General features: G+C 36.6%; 1 protein-coding gene across 1 annotated transcript in view; it reads right to left on the bottom strand.

Annotated features, from left to right (window-relative positions):
* The window catches only part of LOC150083207 (tRNA (34-2'-O)-methyltransferase regulator WDR6), a 760,490-nt gene that overhangs the window by 506,831 nt on the left and 229,515 nt on the right, over window positions 1-24,144 (bottom strand). The window contains exon 10 of the mRNA XM_090378434.1: window positions 15,825-15,913. Coding sequence (XP_090234560.1) covers window positions 15,825-15,913 — 89 coding nt within the window. The remainder of the gene's footprint in view (window positions 1-15,824; window positions 15,914-24,144) is intronic.

The following is a 24,144-nucleotide window of genomic DNA, read 5'->3' as shown; positions in this document are numbered from 1 at the left end:
AAACAAAATGAAAAGTTCACCAGGTGCAAACTAATATTTAGTTGAACTGCCTCTGGCCCTGATGACAGCAGCACACCATTGAGGCACTGACAAGATCAATTTCTAAAGATAATCAACTAACAGTTTGTGGTTCCAAACACGAATTATGACTTCATGAAGTTCACGAAGGGTCTTTGGTTTCTTTCTGGAAACTGCAGATTCCACACAATGCCAACAGTTCTCTATAGGATTCAGGTCTGGGCTCTTTCCTGGCCAGCCATTTTTTCACCTGTAACAAATGTAAACACATTACTGTCGAACCTCTAATATAGAAATGAAGCTAAAGTAACTACAGAAGTGCCTACTTACACTTTTTGCCCGATAACAAGGAGTAGAGTCATCCTAAAAGATGCAGCTACTTGGCAGGTTGAAATGATCTCTAATGGTGGCTGCAATTTGCCTTCCAATATAGCCAGGTATCCATTGGCATTTACGGAACCTTTTATAAACTGCAGGTGACCTACTCCGCGATACGAAATGCACCCTCATATCATTTGGCTGGTAGGGAATTTCACTGTAAACACCATACAGTCTGGATGGTATTCTTCACCACATCTACGGCGAATCATTTGTCTCCATGCAGATTGAATTTCTTCTCATCCGAGAAAAACAACTGACTTCCACTGCTCAGGGGTCCATTTGACATGTTCCTTACACCAAATGAATCGGGCCTTTTACATTTTTTGTGTGAGGAGGGGGCTTCTTCTTAGAACGACGGGCTACAAATCCATTTTTGAAGAGGCGTCTTCTGACTGTTACTGCACTTTCTACTACTCTTGTATGTTCTTCCCATTCTCGTTTCAGCTCAGACGAAGAAACTTTACGGTTTTTAAGGCATAAGCACTTCAAAACACAGTCCTGTTTTGGTGCAGAGACTCGTTTGCATCCGGTTCTCTTTTTCCTACCAGCAGAACCAGTATTCTTGAGTTTGGAAAGAAATCTACTCACTGTTGATGGATTACAAGACACTTTATAAGCAATATGACGAAAGGAAGGAAATCCTTCCTCATGTAAAGCAACAATAGCACTCTTTCTTCCTTGTCAACTGCACATAACTTACCATCCTGACAGAAGCAAGGAATGACTGCAACTCTTGCAGAGAGCGTCTTATATAGCTAAAAGTAACAGCTGATGCAATATTACGTCATCACCTACACATGTCAATCTTATCTAATGCAATCTGTAAGAAATATTGCCAGATACTTACGTTATTCGGACGACAATTGCAATTTTAAGAGGTGATGCACTTTCTTTGAACACCAGTTTACTTCCTTTCTTGCATCACATACCAATACAAATGATGTTAATACTAAACTCAATCACACGGATACGATATTCACATAAACAGTATGAAAACCAAATACTGAGCAGTGTGCAGCTAAAAGAAACTCGCTGTCAGGAAAAGAGGGTTCTTAAATTGAAATTTTATAAACAACAATTCGATAAACTTCAGTTAATTAAAACCATCAAGTCGGGGCTACCTTTTCAATAACACTGCCTGGTAAGATTACGAATAACATGTACATTTCTGTAATATGCATGAAATGATGCAGCAACTAGTTTTATATATTTTCCATTTAGAGCAATGATTGGCTATAGTGTTTTACAGCTGTGAACACATCATTATCATCATATTTGTCTAAGAGCATTTCCAGCACCAAGGCTCAAAAACGCTAAAATATCTTTATTTTAAAAACACTTTATTTAAAAATTTTAACTTTAATTTGACTACTTAGCCCCCTCCACTGCTTGAGCCATTCAAGCATAATCAGGCGGGGGCGGGGGAGTACTGTCCCTGTTCACTTATTTACTTTATACTCATTTACACTAGTTACATATACAACTTATAAATATAAACCTCATATAAATAAAAAAAAAAGACTTCAAACACGTCTATTAAAAATCGCGTGAAGAAACAATAAAAATGTGTTATAATTCTCCAAAGTTAAAAGGAGCCTTGGAAGCTCCAGAAAAATCAGCACTCCACTCTATCAAAGAGTTCTGACCTCAAGTCACTATATATAACACAATGTAATAAAATATATTCATTGTCCTCAACTAAAATGCATTCATTGTCCTCAAGTTGTGGACACAGAAGACTTGTGGAAGTTACAGTTCAAAATTTAGTATGGAGAGGTTTGCAGACCTTTCTGGAATAGGATATGATATAGCCGAGGGGCAATCTCTATGCGTGTGAGTACTCTGCACAGAGTGTAAAAAATTAGGGCCCAAATCAGTGTTCTGGTCGGAGTATGAGAGCTTAAATAGGATTGATGCCCTTGAATGAATTAAAATTGGGCAAATGAAGATCTCAGTTGCCCAAATGCTAGAACACTTATGCATCAGGCAACACAGTGGCAATATCCAGAGCAGAATGTGCTGGGCCCAAAGGAGGTAGTTATTGTCAGTGACTCTATTATCAGGGAAACAGGAAATATATTTTGGAAGAAGGATAAGTGGAATACAACCAGGGTATGTCTTCCAGGGACAAAAGGTGATCTTGTTGTACACATTGGTGCCAATGATTTAAAAGTAGGAGAGCCGAGACCTTTCGGGTCAGGGCAATGTTGGGAAAAAGTTTCAAACTAGGATTGGATTTGAAAGTGTCTGCAATATTGCCCAGACATGATAAGAAATTACACCTTGAGAACCTTACTAATCAATTCAGCTTTGGAAAGAATGTGCAAGGCTCGTTGAGTAGAATTTTTTTTCTGTGAGGTCTGTGAGTGTTAACAAGGAAAACTGTTTTTACAGGAATGGAATATGCTTAAAAAGATGGGGTGCAAGAATATTTGCTGATGCTGTTCAACAAATTGCTGATTTGCTAGCTTAGAGGGTTGCACAGACTAATAAATTAACTACAGCCACAGGTGAAAGTGATTTTTGCACTGCTTCTACTGGAACATGCAGCATCCAGTGCATGCATACTTGCATGTACACTAATGGTAGGAGCACTGCAAATAAATTTGTTGAATTTGAAGTACTAATTAAGTCATCAAAAGTGACTTTTTTGGGATATTGGAGACATGGTGTCCCTCAAACTTAAGCAATGCTGAATTTAAATATGGGGAGTACAGTGTAGTATACAGAGAGGATGTTACAGGTCATCTGACACCAGGGGGTCTCCCCCAACTTTACGTTCATAGCTTTTTTTGATACAATACAACACTGTAAATTGCAGAATAACTCACAATACAACACTGACTTCTTTTTTTTTAATACAAGCTCCTAAGCTAAGAGGCTGGATGAACAATACAACCAAAATAACCCACACTAACACTACACGAACACTCACTAACCTACATAAATCTGGCCTTTAACTGAGTTTGTATTCATCACATTGCTTGCCGCAGAATTGTGGGAACCCCCAGAGCTGCATTACAATTAACGCTATACAATAATACAACACTGTGAATCATTCTGTGGTTTGCATAGTGTGGTGTTGGGTTATGTCGGATTGTTGTTCATCCAGTGTCTTTGCCACCAGGCCCTGGGGAACCAAGGACCCAACATTACCTGTCCAATACCGTGAGGATGTGTTCCAGATACAGTAGGATTGCATTAGTCTCTTGCGAGGCAAACCCTGGCATCACTGAGGGCTTGCTAGAGAGCCTCCTCGCAAAAAAAGGTTTTTATTGGAAACAAGCATGGGGATGACAGTTTGAGCTTGGAGCAAAAGGTGAGGAGAAAGAGACTGGATGATAGGAAGGCTTTCACATCAGGAAATGGAAGCTTAGGGAATAGATGGGGTATCCCTACAATGGCAAGCCACCACCATGGGATGGGGGATGAAAGCAGATAAAGGTGTTTAGGGTGGCAGAGTCCATCAGGTGAAGAATCTGGAGGGAAGGGGTGGAGGGAAAGGTGTGGGATTTTAGGGCATAAAGGTTATGGGGCTAGGGTGCCTTATGGGGCAAGAATTGGTTCACTTGGACAGTTTGTATCAATTTCTGACATCGCACACTGGCCAGTCTAGCTGTAACCAGTGGTGAGCTATAGTGGGCTCGCAAGAGCCCATTGTTATTTTTTTTTTGAAAATTTGCGAGCCCATTGTTGAGATGATCATTTATTTTACAAATGAAATTCTGAATGCAATTAGTGAGTACCTAGAGCCGAAACTACAGTGGGGAAAGGGGGGCCCCCCATTCCCAGCATTTTAATGGTGCAATCGATCAGTTATGAATTTTAAAATTGCTTCATTTTTGATTTAATTACAGTCGGACCTCTGTTTAACGAACTCTTTATAGTGAATTTTTTTGATTCCCCTTGGTAATTACATTTAAAATAGTTTCCGGTGAACAAAAAAAATTTCCCTGTAATGAACGGGTTAGAAGAGACAACTTTGTATGCATTGTTCTTACCGCTGGCCTTTAGACAATTTAGGTAATTAGAAAGCGTGAGTTATAGTGAAAGGGATTACCATTTCACAATGTTAGTGGTGTCTATAAAACCTCTGCAGTCACACACCGAGAAGTCCCACTAGTCAATATGCTTTCCATAGCCAGTCAGAGGATTAAGAAGATTCTCAACACGGATTATAGCCTCTGGTCAACCTGTGTTGTGGTTCCCCTTTGCTCCTACAAGAAGTCATATGTTTTTCGAAAAAGTGAGTGATCCTTGCCTTCCAGTAAATGTCGCCTGTCTATGTTTACATGGTCACAGTAGAAGAATATTCATGTGATTCCGACATTTTGCACTGTATTCAGTGAACTAGTGAGAGTAGCAATGTAGAGAGGAAGGGGGATTGAGGCAACTAAGATATTATATAAACTTTACGAAAAGGAAATGTTGTCAGATTTTGAAACTTCGTCAAGGCTTTCACTGTGCAGAAAATGTTCTAAAATATAATGGCATACAGGCAATAATAAAAAAATAAAAAAAAAAAACTGTATCACCAATCTCCAAAAAACCAGTGCAAATTAAAGATGATTGCTAAAGAACTTGATGCAGAAACTATAAAGATCGGCCGTGTGTTCGGGCCACAATGGGCAGCTTGTAGCTTACGTATGGCAATTGAGGGTTGGAGAAATTATCCCGCTTTGTGCAAACATTTTGAATCAGAAAGTTAATTAAATATTCTGGATTATTAAACCTACTTTTCAATCTGAAATTACTTAACGATTTAGCACTAATGATCAACATCCTGGGGGAGCTCTGTTACCTTAACTAGAAGCTTTACAAAGTCGCAGCATCACTATAGTAAAAACAGATAAATTAATTATTCTAACTATCAATGCTATCGCTAATTTCAAAAATTCTGAAGGAAATTATGAAGCTAAAATTGAGAGCATGTTGAAGTTGAAAGAATTTGCAGGAATCGAAAGTAAGAACACATTTAAAAAATTACCTCGTGACACATTATTAATGCAACAGAGTCATTTTAAATTAAATAAAGAAATTAATGATACTACTGACGATGAGGAATTGAAAGAAATTTTAAACATATGCTACCTGGAATCATGGAATACGAAATAACTTTCGTCTCCGTGGCAAGACAGTGAAATACGAATAAGAAATTTAAGTTTTCTGATAAAATATGAAATAAAAATTAATGATTTTAGAGATTTTGTCGAAGACAGTTTATCTTTAAAATTGAGTGAAATTCACTCTTCAATTATAAAAGCCAGAAATATCTTTGAAACCACTGCGATTAGCAGTGCTTTCAGCGTAATGAATAATATTATATAAATGAATGAATAATGTTGACCACACATCTAAATGGAAAACCATTGCTTCAATTTGATCCAGATTGTTATGTCAATTCATTCCTCTGTAATCATCACTCAGCTTGAGCAAAGCAGAAGATCGACAACAAATATTAATAAAGAAGTAAATTATATATGGCAATTTTTAGAATAAATTTTTCTTCAATATTTGTGTAATAATTTTTTTTATGTAATCTGTGATTTAACCCCGGGGGCTCACATCTGGTGAGTATGGGCTTGACACACTAAGGGTCCTGAGCTGGATATCATCATTCTTCTCTTTCTTGGTGATTCCCTTCCACTTTTCTCTTTCTTTCTCTCTCTCTCTCTCTCTCTCTCTCTCTCTCTCTCTCTCTCTCTCTCTCGGGTAACTCGGGTAACTCGGGAATTTTTTTTTTTTTTTTTGGCTGGTGCAGCATGAGCCTCTGGCTTCCTTGCACCATATAGCTAATAATAATAATAATAATAATAATTATTATTATTGTATACCTTTTCTAGAAAAGTTTGTTTTTTATATAATATTTATTTTTATATTGTAGAATGTTTTGTGATAGTTTTTGTGATATGGGAAATATTTCGTGTTACTTTTTATTTGCAATATTAAAATTTTATCATGAAAAAAATATGTATGCATTATATTTCCCTAGTTGTTAAAAAAAAAAAAGAGATGAATAAAAAAGTGGCGCATGCACCGAGCATGCGCGGTAGAGGGTTTTATGTGAATCCTTCGCATTTCTTTTAGGTATTTTGATTTGGATATTGATTACAAAATAATTGAGCTTTTGTATTGTAAATATTTTATTGAACATTCACAAATTTTTATAATTTCTGGAAGACAAGAAGATACAATGGATTTATGATAACTAAAGTAACTGATGTGTATCTGCGATTGCAATGTATCTAATGTCTAGAAAATAGCGTCGATTGAAGTACCGATCTTGTAGTTGAAACGATATATGCAGCTATTTGGAACACCTAACAATGGAATTTTACGAAAATGCGAGGCGAAAAAATAAATTGTTTTGCAAATATTTGTATTGTTGCAGTCATACTTACTTCAGGAAGTATGATTGTGACGTTATACTATTAAAAAAATCTAAACAGTTAGAACTCAAGATACTATCGTATCCAGGTATCATTGTAAAGAGCAGAGGGTGGCATGATGACCAGGCTGAATCAAGATATCATACTAGTCACGAAAAATGCATCACTTGTTCTAATCACACTACTAGTGAATGCTCGGTGCAGACTAGTAGTGTGAACGTGGGAAGTGCCTGTGGCGGAAGCCTACTGTGGATGACATCACTTCCGTGACGTCATCTGTGGCAGAAATCCCCAAGGATGTTTCACATCAAAAAGTTGGCAAAACTGCGAGCCTATTGTTAAATTATTCACAGCTCACCACTGGCTGTAACCAGTGTCAGTATCCCATAACATACCAACAAAAAAAGGAATCAGCATGGTATTGGCAAGGGCAGTAAGGACTTCCCAATGAGTTGTCATGAACTGCAGTCTCAAATTGGTGAAGGAGAAAAAAAGAGGGGGAGGAAGGGTCATGCCTCTTAGTTGTTGTTGTTATTTGGTTTTTAGGAGCATTAGCAACTAAGGCCATATTGCTCTGGGGATATGCAGTGATCATTCCCTGACCTTTCCGCATCCTCCATATTTGGTGATCACGGGCTCGAACCACGGTCTAATCAAGAAAGGTGTGCTACGCACTGCTGCTCCTGCCCCCACCTGCCCGCCTCTTAGTTAGGAAGCATATTAAATGTAAGGCACGTCGAGTAAACATAGGTGGCCAGTGCAATGTTGAGTCAGTTTAGTGTGACGTATATAGAGCTTAGCAAGCTGAATCACAGGATTCCATGAATATAACTGACAAATCATTATCCGAGGAAAATATCAAAAGTCACGGAGTAACCCAGTTTTTCTTTTCTTTTTTTATACTTTGCATAGGGTTAATTTATAATTTAATTAGTTTAAATTATTAATAATTTAATCAAACTGATAATAAATAAATAAAAAAATGGATCAAGCAAATACAGTTACTTAACTAAAATAAGAATAAATCTTTACAAGAAAAGCATGTGCATTTTAGATGTTACAATGTTCAATTTGAACTCCATACTTCTTTAGATGCACTCTTTTTAGACAACAGATTAACGTTCTCACCTTGAAACAAAGGACAAATTCTGCTAGCCAAGTTTATAAAGATTAGACAAGTAACATCATAATACAATGTAAAGGGTTTTTCGATGAGTGAGCTTATTCATTTAAGAAGCACTCATAAGAAATTAACAAGTCAATTAATAAATACAAAAAGACCACACGAAAATTTTGCATTGAAAAAAAAAGGTACCGAAACCAAAAATGCTTTATTAAAAAAGAATGTACAGAAGGAACTGTTGCAAAATTGGCTCCTGTTGATAAATTTTCTATTATTGTGATTATGAACAGTGAGTTCATGAGAAAATACTGTCTGATAAAGGTTTGATTTCCCAGAAACATACATGAAGTGCAAATTTTGACATCATGCCTTCTATCCCTTCGTCAATGTCATTTATGAAAATAAGAAACAGTGGTCCAAGGCCCAATCCATGAGGAACCCTACTCCTGATGTTACACCTGAAGAATATCCATTAATCACAACCCTCTGCCTTCTGCCCTGCAACAACTCACCAATCCATCTTAGAAACTTACCAGTAACCCAAACCTGTTTAAGCTCATACATTAACCTCTCTTGAGCCACTGAATTGTATGCTTTGCTAAAATCCAAATAAACAATGTTGAAATTATTCCCTAGATCTAGCTCATGAATAACTGTTTCAAAATAGCCTACTAAGTTAGTTAAATATGATTTTCATTTAAAAAAACCATGCTGTGTGTATGTGTGCTTCAGAATGCCATATATCCATTCTAAATGACCCCGGACTCATTCATTGCTGCTAAGATTTTTTCTACCAATTAACTGGTCTATAGTCACCTACTTCGCTCTTAGAACCATCTTTATGTATTGCTAATACATTGGTAATATCATTGGTAATACATTGGCACTTCTCCAATCCAAATAAATCTCCCACCAAGTCCAAAGATGCCCTCATAATTAACCTCAATCCTTGAATACACTGCTTGGTGGCCTCACTCAAAACTACCAGGTATATGCCATCAACTCCAGAAACCTTACTTGCCTTTATGCTCAAAAGTTTTGAAAATAAACATATGGCTCAGCCCCACTCACTCAGCCTCTTCTCAGCATGAGGGGTCTTTCATCAGTAATAACTGATGCAAAGTACCTGCAGATAAAGGAGCCAGTTAGAGGCAGTGTCACGGTGTACCTACTGGTAGTTACTTAAGTATGTAACTATCATCAGGGGTAAAGGGAAGGGCTTTTCCTTTCGTAAGGGTGACTATAGAGGCCTCACAGTTTTTAAATTCTATACAGTAGGATCAACTGATCATGTTAACAACAGAAAATTCTAAATGGGAAGCATTCAAGGAATTAATCTTGGAAGTTACTAGCCTTTTCATACAAACTGTTCAAGAGACAGCTAATTTAGATATGTTAATAAAAATATTGAATTTGCTGATCAGATCAAAAACAATGTTAGTGTAGCTGATATAATTTTCAAAGTACAAAAAACTGTCAAATTATTTTGCAAATCACCATTAAAAAATAAAGTTTTACAAAAATATGTGAAATTGAGCATAGTAAGGAGCTGCAACTTATAGTTGAGCTATCCATCTTGTTTTTGAATCAAAAACAAGATGGAATAGCTCACTTGATATGTTAGAGACATTCACAGCTTTGAGAACATGAATTTTAAAAGAAATGGTTATTATTAAACAGTTTCTAGATATTTCAGAACATCAGTTTGATGTAATTTTCAGCTCATATCATCAATGTGACCTTGTCTAGAGTGGCCATTCTCTGCTGATTGAGCAGTTACTCTTCAGATTGTTTGAGCTTCCCTTGTCCCACTAGTTTTTTTTTTTTTAATGAAAATCTCAACACAAATTATTAGAACCTATAGTAGTTAGTATCACAAGTTTAAGGCAGATGAGATTTGTTGACATTAGACTTCTGTGGATTGCAACTTTGAAGAAATAAAAAACTCCAAAAAATAGAGGGAGTCGATATGTATCTGTTCATGTTTAGGGTTTTCACGAATGAAAAAAATGAATGAAGAGAAGAAAATTTTCAGAATTGAAAATCCCGAGTGCCATTAAGACGATATGTCTCCTTGACTGGCTAAAGTCATCACAAACTGGGAAAAAAATAGAGAGAATAAAATGAAGGTTGCCAGTCAGAATCTATGTCATGAATGTTGCATGCACATCTACTAAAGCCACAAAGTAACAATCAACACCAGGAATATCAGAAATCATGCAGGAATCAGAAATTTCGTGCTTGGGAGTGAACCAGTTAAGATGTAAATTGAAAGACTTGAAGACTCTTGACTAGAAGAGATGATACATTACTTTTAGCAGAAGCAAATGTATCATCTCTATTAAAATTTATATTGTAAAATTTGGGTGAACAATTTTTCAAAATAAAATTTAATTGGTTTATTTAAATAATGCTTTGTGCTACAGAACAAATTTTTACTCTGACTTGTCACTATCTTTAAAATCTACAACAAAACCCATTGCTAAAAAATTGTTTTGTTTGTGTATTATGTTATTTATTATTTTCTATGTATTTTTTTGAACAAAAAGGCATTTCCATTGTTTTCATTTTTTTTTACCTGATTTTAGTTTCAAAAAAAAATCCCAGAAATTTCCTGGGATCCCATGATTTGTATTCATACCATCCTGGAATCCTGGGAATGATAAAATACTGGGAAATGATAAACCCTAGACATAAGCAATGGGAAAGTGAATATAAGAGTAGGTGTGTGCTATAGGCCTAATGCCAAACTGATGAGACTTTTGAAAGAGAAGAAAACTGCAGGCATGCATATACATTTTTATCAGGTGATAGAGATACCTACAGTAAATATAAAAATAGTTTGCAATCAAGTCACAAAGGAGGTTTGGCTAGCTATGGCAGATTATGATAATTCTCTGAAAAATAAAAGTAACAAAGGCATCTTTACTTATATAAAGACTAGAAAGAAGAGAATAAATCACATTGGTCCACTCGATATGAATGGTTTAATTATACCAAACAACTATACAGAAAAAGAATGGGCCAGTAAATTAGAATGTTTTATAATGGGGATTTTAATCACCAGATGATGATGGGAATTTCTGGATTTATCGCTCATGCTCTAGCAAGAGTTTTGTGGATTATTGGATGACTGTTTTCTACAGCAGCAACACGTTAGAGAAGCAGTACATTTGACATTTTATCTGGTTATCAGCAGCTATTCTTCATGCATAAAAGATCTGTAGATAAAAAGACGCACCAGTGATCTCAGTATACTGCTGTGGAATTTACTTAAAGCCATAACTACTTTCAAGGGTAAAGGGAAAGGCTTTTGCTTTCAAAAGAGTGACTATAGTTGTCTCAGTCAGTCTTTAAATTCTATGCTGTTGGACCAGCTGACTACTAGAGGTTACTAGGCTTTTTAATCAACTAAGAAATAGTGTTCAAGGTACGGACCTAAATGGATGTCAGACGAATTGGTGAGACTTCTGAAAGAGAAGAAAAATGCAGGCATGCATATACCTTTTTATCAGGTGATAGAGATGCCTACAGTATATATAAAGTAACTTGCAATCAAGTCACAAAGGAAGTTAAGCTAGTTAGGGCAGATTATGATAATTCTCTGACAAATGAAAGCAGCAAAGGTAAAGGCATCTTTACTTTTATGTAAAGACTAGAAGGAAGAGGATAAATCACACTGGTCCACTCAATATGAATGATCCTTCTCAGCTTGCTGACAAACCCAACAAGTATTTTCCATCTACATTCCACATGTGGAATATTTTAGGGAGGAGGATGTTACAAGTGTGTCAAATTCTAAGAAAGAGCTGAATGACTCTGTGATAACTGAGAGGAAAGTGGAATATACACTGTTGAATCTAGTAAAAAAATTGAAGCTTTGTAAAAAGGCACAAGGGATAGACGGGATCTATCTACAAATATTAAAGGAGGTATGCAAGCCTTTAGTCATATTTATGAGATTATCCTTGGATTCAGGGGATGTCCCTATGGATTGAGATGTGCAAATGTGCCCATTGCTCTTCTCTGCATCCATTCCAGCAGTACATCCTTCCAAAAAATGAGGCCTCCAAACCAATATGCAGTACCAAAGATGTGGCTTGAATGTTTCTTTGTATAATGGAAAAATCGCCTTGTTATCCCTGCTGGCAAAATTTCCGTTTATCATTGACAAAACATTTATCCCCAAATCACTCAGAGGGATAAAAAGGTTTCACAAGTAATTACAGACCTGACAGCTTAAAGTCTGTTCCAGGGAAAATAATGGAGTCACTGGGTTAAGAAGTGATACAAGACCATATAGACAGGAGTGCAGTTATACTTTACTCACAGCCTGGATTTGTTAGGGAACAGTCTTGTCTGACCAACTGATTTGATGCCATATGCAGTAACAAAGGAACTTGATGCAAAAAAAAAAATTTAATATGATTATATACTTGGATTTCAGGCAAGCTTTTGATCCTGTTGCACATAAAAGATTGCCATAAACTGGAATAGTGTGGCATTAAGGGCAAGTTACTGCTATGGATAAAAGGATGGTTTAGTGGGAGAAAACAGAGTGACAATCAACAGACATAGCTGTTAGAGCAATAAAATTATCATTGAAGTCTCCCAGGGATCAATGTTGGGCCTATTCTTTTCAATATTAGCATTAGTAGAGGCATATGATGCAAGAAAGCAAGCTTATGCAGCATCAGCCAAAAAAAAAAACCCACTCCCATTTCATCCCTCCATTCGTTTGAAATACCTGTCCAGCTGAGCCTTAAATTTATTTAGGCTATCAACTTCCACAACAAGGGATGGAAGTCTGTTCCACCAACAAACTACCCGCTGGCTAAAGGCAAATTTCCGCACATCTATCTTACATCTGTCTTTCCTCAATTTGAATTTATGCCCTCTCAGGTGATTATTCTGAGCAAGAGGAAGAATCCCATTGGTATTGAGCATACTCAAACCATTCAAGGCTTTATACAGCTCTATCAGATCACCTCGCCGGTGCCTAGTCTCCAGACGCTGTAATTTGAAAAGCTTAAGCCTTTCTTTGTAAGAGTAACCCTTTGTTCCATTCACTAATCTTGTTGCCCTTCTCTGTACTCGTTCCAGCAGCTCTACATCCTTCTTGAAATGAGGCCTCCAGTCCTGTATGCAGTACTCAAGGTGTGGCCTGACCATTGCCTTATACAAGGGAATAATCACCTCCTTATTCTTGCTAGAAAAATTCCTGTATATCATTGACAAGACACCATGAGCTATTCTTGCAACCCATCTGCACTGCTCAGAAAACTTCATATCTGCCTGTACAATTACCTCCAGGTCCTTTTCATTCTCTACCACTGTCAGTGTAGTACCACAGAGTTGATACGTTGCTCTGGGGTTACTGTTTCCCATATGTAGTACTTTACATTTGTCACTCTCAGCCCATCTACCCATCTGAAGTTCATCGTTGGAATAAACTGCCATCTGTTGCTGTGAAAGTGGTAGTTTGTTGGAATAAATTTAAGAAAGTAAGACAAAAGTAACATTTATTAATGAAACTGATGAAGGCATATCAAGCTTACTGACTAAGTCTGCAGATGATACAAAGGTTGGCAGGTTGGTGAATGACAGTAATCAAGGCAACTGCTGCAATAAGATCTAAGCAAATTAAGAAATGGCAGTTGAAACTTAACATTGAAAAATGTAAAGTACTTGTATATGGGTAGCAATAACCCCAGTAACATACCAACTGTGTGGTACTACAATCAGGGTAGTGGAATATGAAAAAGACCTGGGGGTAATTGTTCAGTGAGATATGAAGTTCTCTGAGCAGTGCAGACAGGCTGCCAGGGCAGTTCATGGGGTTTTGTCAATGATAAACGGGAATTTTGCCAGAAGGGATAACAAGGCGATTTTTCCATTGTACAAAGAAACATTCAAGCCACATCTTTGATACTGCATATTGGTTTGGAGGCCTCATTTTTTGGAATGATGTACTCCTGGAATGGATGCAGAGAAGGGCAATGGGATTGATGAAAGGAACAAAAGGGTGATCTTACCAAGAAAGGCTTCAATTCTGCAAATTACTGTGTCTGAAGATGCCTGTGAGGTGTTCAAAGTATTGAATGGTTTGAAGAAGCTCAATGTTGATGGCAGTCTTCTCCTTGCTCACCTCACACATGAGGCATAACTTCAAATTGAGGAAGTATAAATTGTAGGACTGATGCACAGAAACTTTCCTTTGGCCATTGAAGAAGTTCATTGTTGGAATAAACTGCCATCTGTTGCTGTGAAAGTGGCAGTTTGTTTGAATAAATTTAAGAAAGTAATAGACAAATCCTTGGAGAGGATGAATGTTTTTTTTTTTTTTTTTTGCTGATACTCTATAAGCTTGCATTCTTGTATCATTTGTCACTACTACTGCTAATACTAAATTACCTATGGAAATGAAGATTAACTTTTGGAGCAATAAAATAGATAGCTTTCAAAAATTTCCCTTTGCCATAAATTGTAAATGCTTTGCAGCATTTCCGAAGCCAATCCAGCCCATTTCTCATTAATTACCACATCAGTTAAAAGTCATTCCAGCTCTTTTTAAATTAGCCCATTTCTCGTTAATTACAAAATCGGTTAAAAGTCAATTTAAATCAAAGAATACCTCCTTTGAATGCAAGTACCATTAACTGAAGATAATTGGAAAACTGAATTGAAGGGCATAAACTATTTTAATGTTTTTTGGCAAATCCTTCTAAAAAGCACTATTTTGCAGGAAGAGAGCACAACTATGGGGGGATCCTTCATAAAACAATTAAGTTATTCATAATTCAGCATATCTGTGTCCTAATAGAACACAAATGATATCACTTTTTATAGTATTAGTTGTGTTTATGCTGTAATAGAAATTTCTATTGTATAAAGTTCCTGTTCTACTGCTGTTTCATTAACATTTTTGTTCATTTCTGTTAAGAATGTAGAATTTTTTTTTTAAATTCATAATTAGAATTAAAAAAATTTAATAAGAGTATCAAGAAGACTTCTGGCTTTGTGTAATTTAACTTTTTATTTATTTGATTCTTATTTTTTTCCTTCATTTCCATATCACTTACAGATTTTTCCTCTTGAAGTGCTGTTGCTATTTCATCTCCTTCTAGCTTTCTTATATTCCCCCAAATTAATATCTTTTTTTTTTCCATTGTTAAGCAACACACTTTAATAATCTTTATCTTAGATTCCATCATATAAATAAATAATAATTCTGACATCATTTAATAACTTTTTCCATATTTACTACTGTACTCTGCTTCACTTCATTTCAATTTGCAGCCCATTTATAAACAGCATATTTCATTATAATTTTTAATATTGGTCTCTGACAAAAAATATTGGACTAACTCATCAAAAAAGAAAACACTGTTCATTTGTTTCCTTCAATATAAACATTTATAGTTAACTATCACTATAGGATCTATAGGTTGGTTTGCAGTAGTTAGAGGTAAGACAGGGGACTTGATATTGGCATCAGCACTGGATGAATTGTCATTGGAGGAAAAGTGCAGAGGAATTATATAACAAAAAAAATTATGTAATGTTTGATTTGCATTTAATTAATTTTAAATGATTTTACTTCTTTTACAAAGTGACTGTAACCATGAAACTAATATGAAAGAATTTTTTGCTAAAGAAAAATCTCCATTCTGCACAAATAAAATGCAAACATAAAAGAGAAGGCAGTTGGACTTATAGAGCCAAAATGAGATTTGACTGTATATATGTACATACTTGTTAAAGGGTGAATACAGAGTTTACTGTTTCAATCTTTAAATATCAAAGTGGGTAATCATTTCTGATAATAACTTCCTTTGAATATTAAAAATAAAAATTTATATTACTTAAATAGAGAAATATTAAATTTCATAATGGGGTGGGGGTAGACTTACCCTTTATTTGTGGCAACTATCAAAACTGGAAGCTGGGATCCTTTTAGTAGAGCTACATTTCTTGGAAAGTCAGCCCCTTTTTCACCATCCTAATAATATTAAATAATGATTTCCAAATTCAAAACAAACATTTAATAAGGTTAAATTAATATGAACTTAGATCCTAATTATTTATATCAATACAACACTTGGAAGAACACTTGTCATAAATGGATCAAAGAGCTCCATCATTAAAAATTCAACTCCCCTAAAAAGTAAACAAATTATGAAAGCAATCTATGAAAAGCACTTGAAAAGCAATCTATGAAAACCAGATGAATTCTCTGCATAGGAAAAAATAAGTGCACAAGAAAGGAATTTGTAGAAGAATAAGAGAAATTTACCTCAATATGATACATAAAACGCTTCCGTATAATACTCTCCAGAAATTAAAGCGAATAAAAGATTAATGAAACATGATTACAGAAAAATCTTTTATTCATTATAATTTCTGGAGAGTATCACACGGAAGCATTCTACATATCATATTTAGGTAAATTTCTCTTATTCTTCTACAAATATTGATATCAACATCAATCTGTTATATACTGTCACAAGAAAGGAATGTGAAAATTAGATGTAGCAATTTGGGTGATGCATAAAAAACAGCTATATATGAACAGGGTGCAAATGGTAAATAGTAGTGTAACAGATGAAAATGAAACAAATAAAATTCATATTCATAAAATCCGATGGCAGCACCAATCATACAACAAGTGATGTGCTGTAAGCTTCAAACTGTTTTGTGAGCTGCATAATGAAAGATCTGAAGATTGAGCAATGTTTTGTCACTCTGCATTATCCCTCAAACCATGTTAGCATTTCTCTAAACACTTTCATGCAATTTTTTTCTGATCATGTGTCAGACAGTGTGGAATCCATCAAGTACAGATTCAAAACATTTTAAGATGCTCTGTAACAATCACATGTACACTACCATATGGGACTGACATCCTGCTGCTAAGCTGATGGAGTATGATTCTCCTGTCTTCATTCAGAATCACCTTGGACTTTGCAATTTGCTCTGTAGTGGTGGAAAACCTCGGCTGGACATAAGTCATCAATCACAGATTATCCATACCTTTACCCCAGCAACAGCAAAAAAAAAGTGAAAATTAAAATGGCTCTGACACAAAAAGTGACACAAACATGAATTTTATTATTTCTTCAGATACCCTTAACTTTTGATCTGCACTCCTAATTTTGTTGGAATGGGAGAATTATGTCCATAAAAATAAAATAAAATAAAAAATAATAATAAATAAATCAAACCTGAGTTTTAGGCATTTGTTGAGAATGCCCAATTTTTGTAGTAAAAATGAACATCATAAGTAGGAAATATTACTGCTATGTAGATGGCGATATTAATTTACTTTTGGCTTTGATTTGAGATCTTACTGTTTCAAGTTTCAAGTGTTTTAGGTGAGCTATCATTTTCTGGTGGCTCAATTTCTGGCTGACATTGTTTAGTCAGCTGTTGTTTCACTGTTGTTACTTTACATTCTGCACAGCTGATTGTATAACTGGAATTCTTATTTTAACTTTTAAGTCTTTTTGATACTTTTTTTAAGTGCTAGTGTTCAATGGGCAAGACAAATACAGCATTTATTATTTCCACAATACTAAGAAATAAAATAGTAAACCTTTAATTATATCACATACAATACTATTGATTTCATTTGCAGATTTATTGTTGACTTTATTTGTGATCTGATTCATATGCATCATTTGTTCGAGCGTGGAAATTCAATGTTGTGTGAAACACCGAGTGTGGAACTCAAGAACATATTTGAAATTAGTGTGCTTGCATCTTCAATGAAAAAAAAGTTCCACTGTGTTGACTAGTGTAATCATCACAAGCTGCTTCACTTGTGTAATGCTACCTATGTAGCATTCATTACATCCAGATTGGCATTTTATAAGGTATATTATATTGTTTATGTCTTGAATACTGTATTTATATGATTCCCTGTATTTGCTGAAAAAAGTATTTAGTTTATTATATGATGAAAAAATCAGTGTAATGTTTGTCCCTCTGAAAATATTCCGGAGCTGAGGTGCAAGTTGGCTATGATAAGGACGTGTGACTATTCTATTTTGTGTATGATCAGTACTAATGTTATCAATGTGAGGATTATTAATTTTTTCTTTTACAGCTAATATGGTTCCTTGAATTAACTGTTTGGGGTATTTTCTAGCTATAAAGGTTTTTGTTAGGTATAGTAGTTCTGTAGTCAAATCTTCTTGTGAATGATTGTATCTGATAACATTGTAGATTTGGTTGAATAATACTGATTTTTCTGTGTTGTAGGGGGTGGTGGGAATGAAAATGTAGGAATTTCCCTGTATGTGTCTTTTTCCTGTATGTCCGTGTTTTGAGTTTGTTATTGGATTTATATGCGGTCAGATTTAGAAAATTAATACTATTATTTTCTTCTAGTTGAAAGTATATTTTAGTCTGTTGTGGATGGAATTAAATTTTTGTAGGAGTTCATCGATCGTGGTTTTATTGCTTATAATTAATATGGCATCTGCATATCGCACGAATAATTTAATCTTAGAAGGAAAGGGTTTAAGCATTTGGTTTTCAATAGTGGCAAGATAAATTTCTGAAAGTGGGGCTGAAATACTCACACCCATTGGAAGGCCATATACTTGTTCGTATATTTCTTCCCAAATCGAAAATGTTTTGCTCTAACTAAAAGGCTAGTTAATTCTAGGATACGTGCTAGCTAATACAAGCTAGCTAGTATGTTAGTACTAGCTAGGAGGGATATATGGACTAATAGAATAACAGTAGCCACTGGCAGAGGTGAAAGAAATTTTTGCACTGCTTCTTTTGGAAGGAGCAGCAGCCTGGAAAAGAAAACAAAGTGCCAGGAATTTCAGAGAATGCTGTGAGTCATTGCACAACAAGTAAATAAATGGGCTGTGTTAGGGTAGATAAGAATAGGAACAGAAGCTTGTATATTTGTATGTATACTAATGCTAGGAGTTTGGTAAATAAATTTGATGAATTTGAGATGTAGAGATATCAGAGACATGGCATCACACAGATATAAGAGAATGCAGAAATGGAATTGGAATTTGGGTAGTACAATGTGTACAGGAAGGATAGACAGAACAGGAAGGGAGGAGGGGTTATGCTATTAGTTAAGAAACACATAAAATTCAAGGAAGTACAGCAAGTCAACGTGGTAGGACTGTGCAGTTTTAAGTCAGTTTGGTGTGACATAAGCACCGGGAAAGCAAAATTGAGAGCAGGAGTGTGTTATAGGCCTAATGACTCTGATGAGTATAATGAACCTGTACAGAGAAATAGAGTGGCTAGGAAATCAGACCATCTTATAATGGGGAATTTTAATTTCCCATATATCGACTGGAACTTGTGAGTTGGTCATATGCACACTAGCAAGGCTTTTATGGATTTATTTCATTCTACAGAAGATGTTCGGGAGGCAACCAGAGGGAGTAATACTCTTGATTTGATTATCAGTAGTGATTCTTCATGCATTAAGAATCTGGCAGTGATCACAGTGTGGTGAAGTGGGATTTACTCAAAGAGGTAACTACTATCAGGGGTAAAGGGAAGAGTTTAATGTGACTTGGAGGTCTGAGACAGTTTTTAAAGTCTATACTGTGGGACCAACTGATGATGTTATCAACAGCAAATTCTAAATGGGAAGCATTCAAAGAATTAATCTTGGAAGCTACTATGCCTTTCATACCAACCAAGATATATTTTTCAAGGTTTAGGCCTAAATGGAAGTCAGATGAACTAATGAAACATGTGGCAGGGAAAAAAAATGCATGAGACACATAGAAATTAACATTTGACACAGAACCCTACGGTAGATGTAAGCTGGTCTGAAATCAAGTCACAAAGCAGGTTAGGCAGACAGAGGCAGATTACGAGAAAACTTTGGCAAAGGATGCAAAGAAAAACAGCAAAGAGTTCTTTACTTACGTAAACTCGAGAAGGAAGGGGATGAATCAGGTTGGTCCACTTGATATTGATGGTTCAACTGCTGATAATCCTGCTCAGGTAGCTAAGAAACTTGATGAGTATTTTGCATCTACATTTACACGAGGAGTTATTCAGTGTGGGGAATACCAGAGGTGCATTAAACTGTGATAGTGAGTTAAATAATTTTTTTAATAACTGAGAGCAAAGTGGACAAAAAATTGTTGAAGATAAACATAAAAAAGGCACCTGGGTTAAATGAGATCTATCCACTTATATTAAAGGAGGCAGCAAAGGAAGTAAACAAACCTTTAGCCATAATTATGACAGCTTCCTTGGACTCTGGGGAGGTACCCATGGACTGGAGATGTGCAAATGTGACCCCAATTCACAAAGAGGACCAAAGGGACACAAGTAATTGCAGACCCGTTAGTTTAACTCACTGCTTCTCAAAGTGAGTGATATCCCCCCCCCAGGGGATTTGAATTATCCATGGGTGCATTAGGCATGGAAGGGGGCTCTGGGGGTGGGGGGCGATAGGCATGAAAGGGGGCGACAGGGGGTGGATGGAGCACCATCAATGATTGGCCATTACAAGGGTTTTATGGCTTATTTAAAAAATGCTGTGCCAAATATTACTGTTCATTGTGTCATTCACCGTCAGCATTTAGTTGCGAAAGAGCGGATATCATCTTTTAGGGGCACAAAAGGTGATATAGTTGTACACGTTGGCACTAACAATATTAGATAATATTAATAATATAATATAATATTAATAAGAGTAGGAGACCGGCAGAATTACTTAACAAGTACAGGTCACTGTTGAAAAAAAGCCGTGAATTAGGGTTGAATTTGAAAGTGTCTGCAATTCTGCCCAGACACGATAGGAGGGAGTATATGATGAGAGCCCTGTCGATCAATTCGGCCCTGGAAAGATTGTGCAAGGCTCAAGGGGTAGAATTTTTCCAGCATAGTATGTACTTGTTAACAGGAGAGACTGCTTCTACAGGGATGGGATACACTTAAATAGAAAGGGTGCAAGAATATTTGCTGATGCTATCGAGGCAGTGTTAGGTGGGTCGGAAAACTGCTAGACTGGGGGGATACAGGGACTAATAGATTAACAGTAGCCACTGGAAGAGGTGAAAGTGATTCTTACACTGCTTCTATTGGAATGAACCACAGCCTGGAAAATAAGATGCAGGATATTTCAGAGACTACTGGGAATCATTGGGTTACAAGTAAACACATGGGTTGTGTTAGGGTAGCTAAGAAAAACAACAGGTGCATGTATACTTGCGTGTACACCAATGCTAGGAGTTTAGTAAATAATTTTGATGAATTTGAGGTATTGCTCAAAACATCAAAGGCAGATATTGTGGGGATTTCAGAGACGTGGTGTCACACAGATATAAGGAATGCAGAACTGGAATTTGGGGAGTACAATGTCTACAGAAAGGATAGACAGGATAGGAAGGGAGGAGGGGTTATGCTATTAGCTAAGAAATACATAAAATCCAAGGAAGTGAAGCCATTCGACATTGCTGGACAGTGCAGTGTCGAGTCAGTTTGGTGGGACATAAGCATTGGGAGATCAAAATTGAGAGTAGGAGTGTGCTATAGGCCTAATGACTCTGATGAGTATAATAAGAAACTGTACAGGGAAATAGAGTGGGCCAGTAAATCAGAGAGTCTTATAATGGGGGATTTTAATTTCCCAGATATTGACTGGAATTTGGGGGCTGGTCACTCACACACTAGCAAGGCTTTTGTGGATTTATTGGATGATTGTTTTCTACATCAGCATGTTCGGTAGGCAACTAGAGGGAGTAATACTCTTGATTTGATTATCAGTAGTGATTCTTCATGCATTACAAATCAGCAGGTAAATGAACAACTAGGTGGCAGTGATCACAGTGTGCTGAGGTGGAATTTACTCAAAGAGGTAACTACCGTTACGGGTAAAGGGAAGGGTTATTGCTTTCGTAAAGGCGACTACGATAGACTGAGACAGTATTTAAATTCTATACAGTGGGAACAACTGATAATGTTACCAACAGCAAATTCAAAATGGGAAGCATTCAAAGAACTTATCTTGGAAGCTACTAGGCTTTACATACCAACTAAGAAATATTGTTCAAGGTTTAGGCCTAAGTGGATGTCAGATGAACTAATGAGACATATGGCAGAGAAGAAAAATGCATGGGATACATACAAATTAACACGTGGCATTAGCATTAGTAGAGGCATATGATGCAAGAAAGCAAGCTTATTCAGCATCAGCCAAAAAAAAAAAAAAAAAACCCACTACCATTTCACCCCTCCGTTCGTTCGAAATACCTGTCCAGTTGAGCTTTAAATTTGTTTAGGCTATCAACTTCAACAACAAGTGATGGAAGTCGGTTCCACCAACCAACCACCCGCTGGCCAAAGGCAAATTTCCGCACATCTATCCAACATCCGTCCTTCCTCAATTTGTATTTATGCCCTCTGAGGTGATTATTCTGAGCAGATGAAGAATCCCATTGGCATTGAGCATGCTCAAACCATTCAAAGCCTTATACACCTCTATCAGATCACCTCGCCGGTGCCTAGTCTCCAGACTCTACAATTTGCAAAACTTAAGCCTTTCTTCGTAAGAGCAACCCTTTGTTCCATTTACTAATCTTGTTGCCCTTCTCTGTACCCGTTCCAGCAGCTCTACATCCTTCTTGAAATGAGGCCTCCAGACCTGTATACAGTACTCAAGATGTGGCCTAACCATTACCTTATACAAGGGAATAATCACCTCCTTATCCCTGCTAGAAATATTCCTGTATATCATTGACAAGACACCATGAGCTACTCTTGCAGCTCATCTGCACTGCTCAGAGAACTTCATATCTGCCTGCACAATAACCCCCAGGTCCTTTTCATTCTCCACCACTGTCAGTGTAGTACCGCAGAGTTGATACGTTGCTCTGGGGTTACTGTTTCCCATATGTAGTACTTTACATTTGTCAATGTTAAACTTCATTTGCCACCTCTCAGCCCATCTGTTCAACCTTTCCAGATCCTGTTGCAGCAGCATAGCGTCAGTAGTGTCCTTAACGACCCTGCCAACCTTTGTATCATCTGCAAACTTGGACATTAAACTTGATATCCCATCATCAATATCATTCATAAACACCGAAAACAACAATGGACCCAACACTGAACCTTGAGGAACTCCACTAATAACATTAGTCCACGTTGAGCAGTGTCCATTGATTACCACTCTCTGTCTTCTGCCACTCAACCATCCCCTTATCCATAGCAGCAATTTGCCTCCAATGCCACACTGCTCCAATTTGTGCAGCAATCTTCCATGTGCAACAGTATCGAAAGCCTTTCTAAGGTCCAAATATATAATATCAAAGTTATTCCCTGCATCCAGTTCTTTTGTGACTACATCATAGAACCAATCAAATTGGTCAGGCAAGACCTGCCCTTAACAAAACCATGCTGCGTCTGAGCTATAACGGAATTCTTGTCTAGATGATCCTGCAGTGCTTCTTTAACCAGTGCCTCCATTAATTTACCTGGAACAGAAGTTAAACTAACAGGTCTATAATTACTTGTGTCAGCCTTTGATCCTCCTTTGTGAATTGGGGTTACATTTGCACATCTGCAGTCTATGGGTACCTTCCCTGAGTCCAAAGAAGCTCTCATAATTATGGCTAGGAGTTTGCATACTTCCTTTGCTGCCTCCTTTAATATAACTGGATAGATCCCATCCACCCCAGGTGCCTTTTTTATGTTTATCCTCAACAATCTCTCCTCCACTTTCCTCTCAGTTATTACAAAATCATCCAGCTCATTGCCAATGTTTACTTTACCTACATCATTCTCCTTCCAGAATAACTCCTCATGCGTGAATGTAGATGCAAAATACTCGTTTAGATTGTTAGCCACCTGAGCAGGATCCTCAACTGTTGAACCATCAATATCCAGTGGACCAATCTGATTCATCCCTTTCCTTCTCAAGTTCAAGTATGTAAAGAACTCTTATCTGTTTTTCTTTGCATCCTTTGCCAAGGATTTTTCGTAGTCGGCCTTTGCCTGCCTAATCTCCTTTGTGATTTGGTTACAGACCAACTTATATCTATCATAGGCTTCCATGTCACCCATTAATTTGTATGTATCCCATGCATTTTTCTTCTCTGCCACATGTCTCATTAGTTCATCTGACAACCATTTAGGCCTAAACCTTGACCAATATTTCTTAGTTGGTATGTAAAGCCTGGTAGCCTCCAAGATTAGTTCCTTGAATGCTTCCCATTTTGAGTTTGCTGTTGG

Source organism: Mastigoproctus giganteus, chromosome 7 (assembly GCF_048544385.1).
Source record: "Mastigoproctus giganteus isolate SK-2022 chromosome 7, ASM4854438v1, whole genome shotgun sequence".
NCBI classification, from domain to species: domain Eukaryota; kingdom Metazoa; phylum Arthropoda; class Arachnida; order Uropygi; family Thelyphonidae; genus Mastigoproctus; species Mastigoproctus giganteus.
This window is presented reverse-complemented; position numbering and strand designations above follow the sequence as displayed.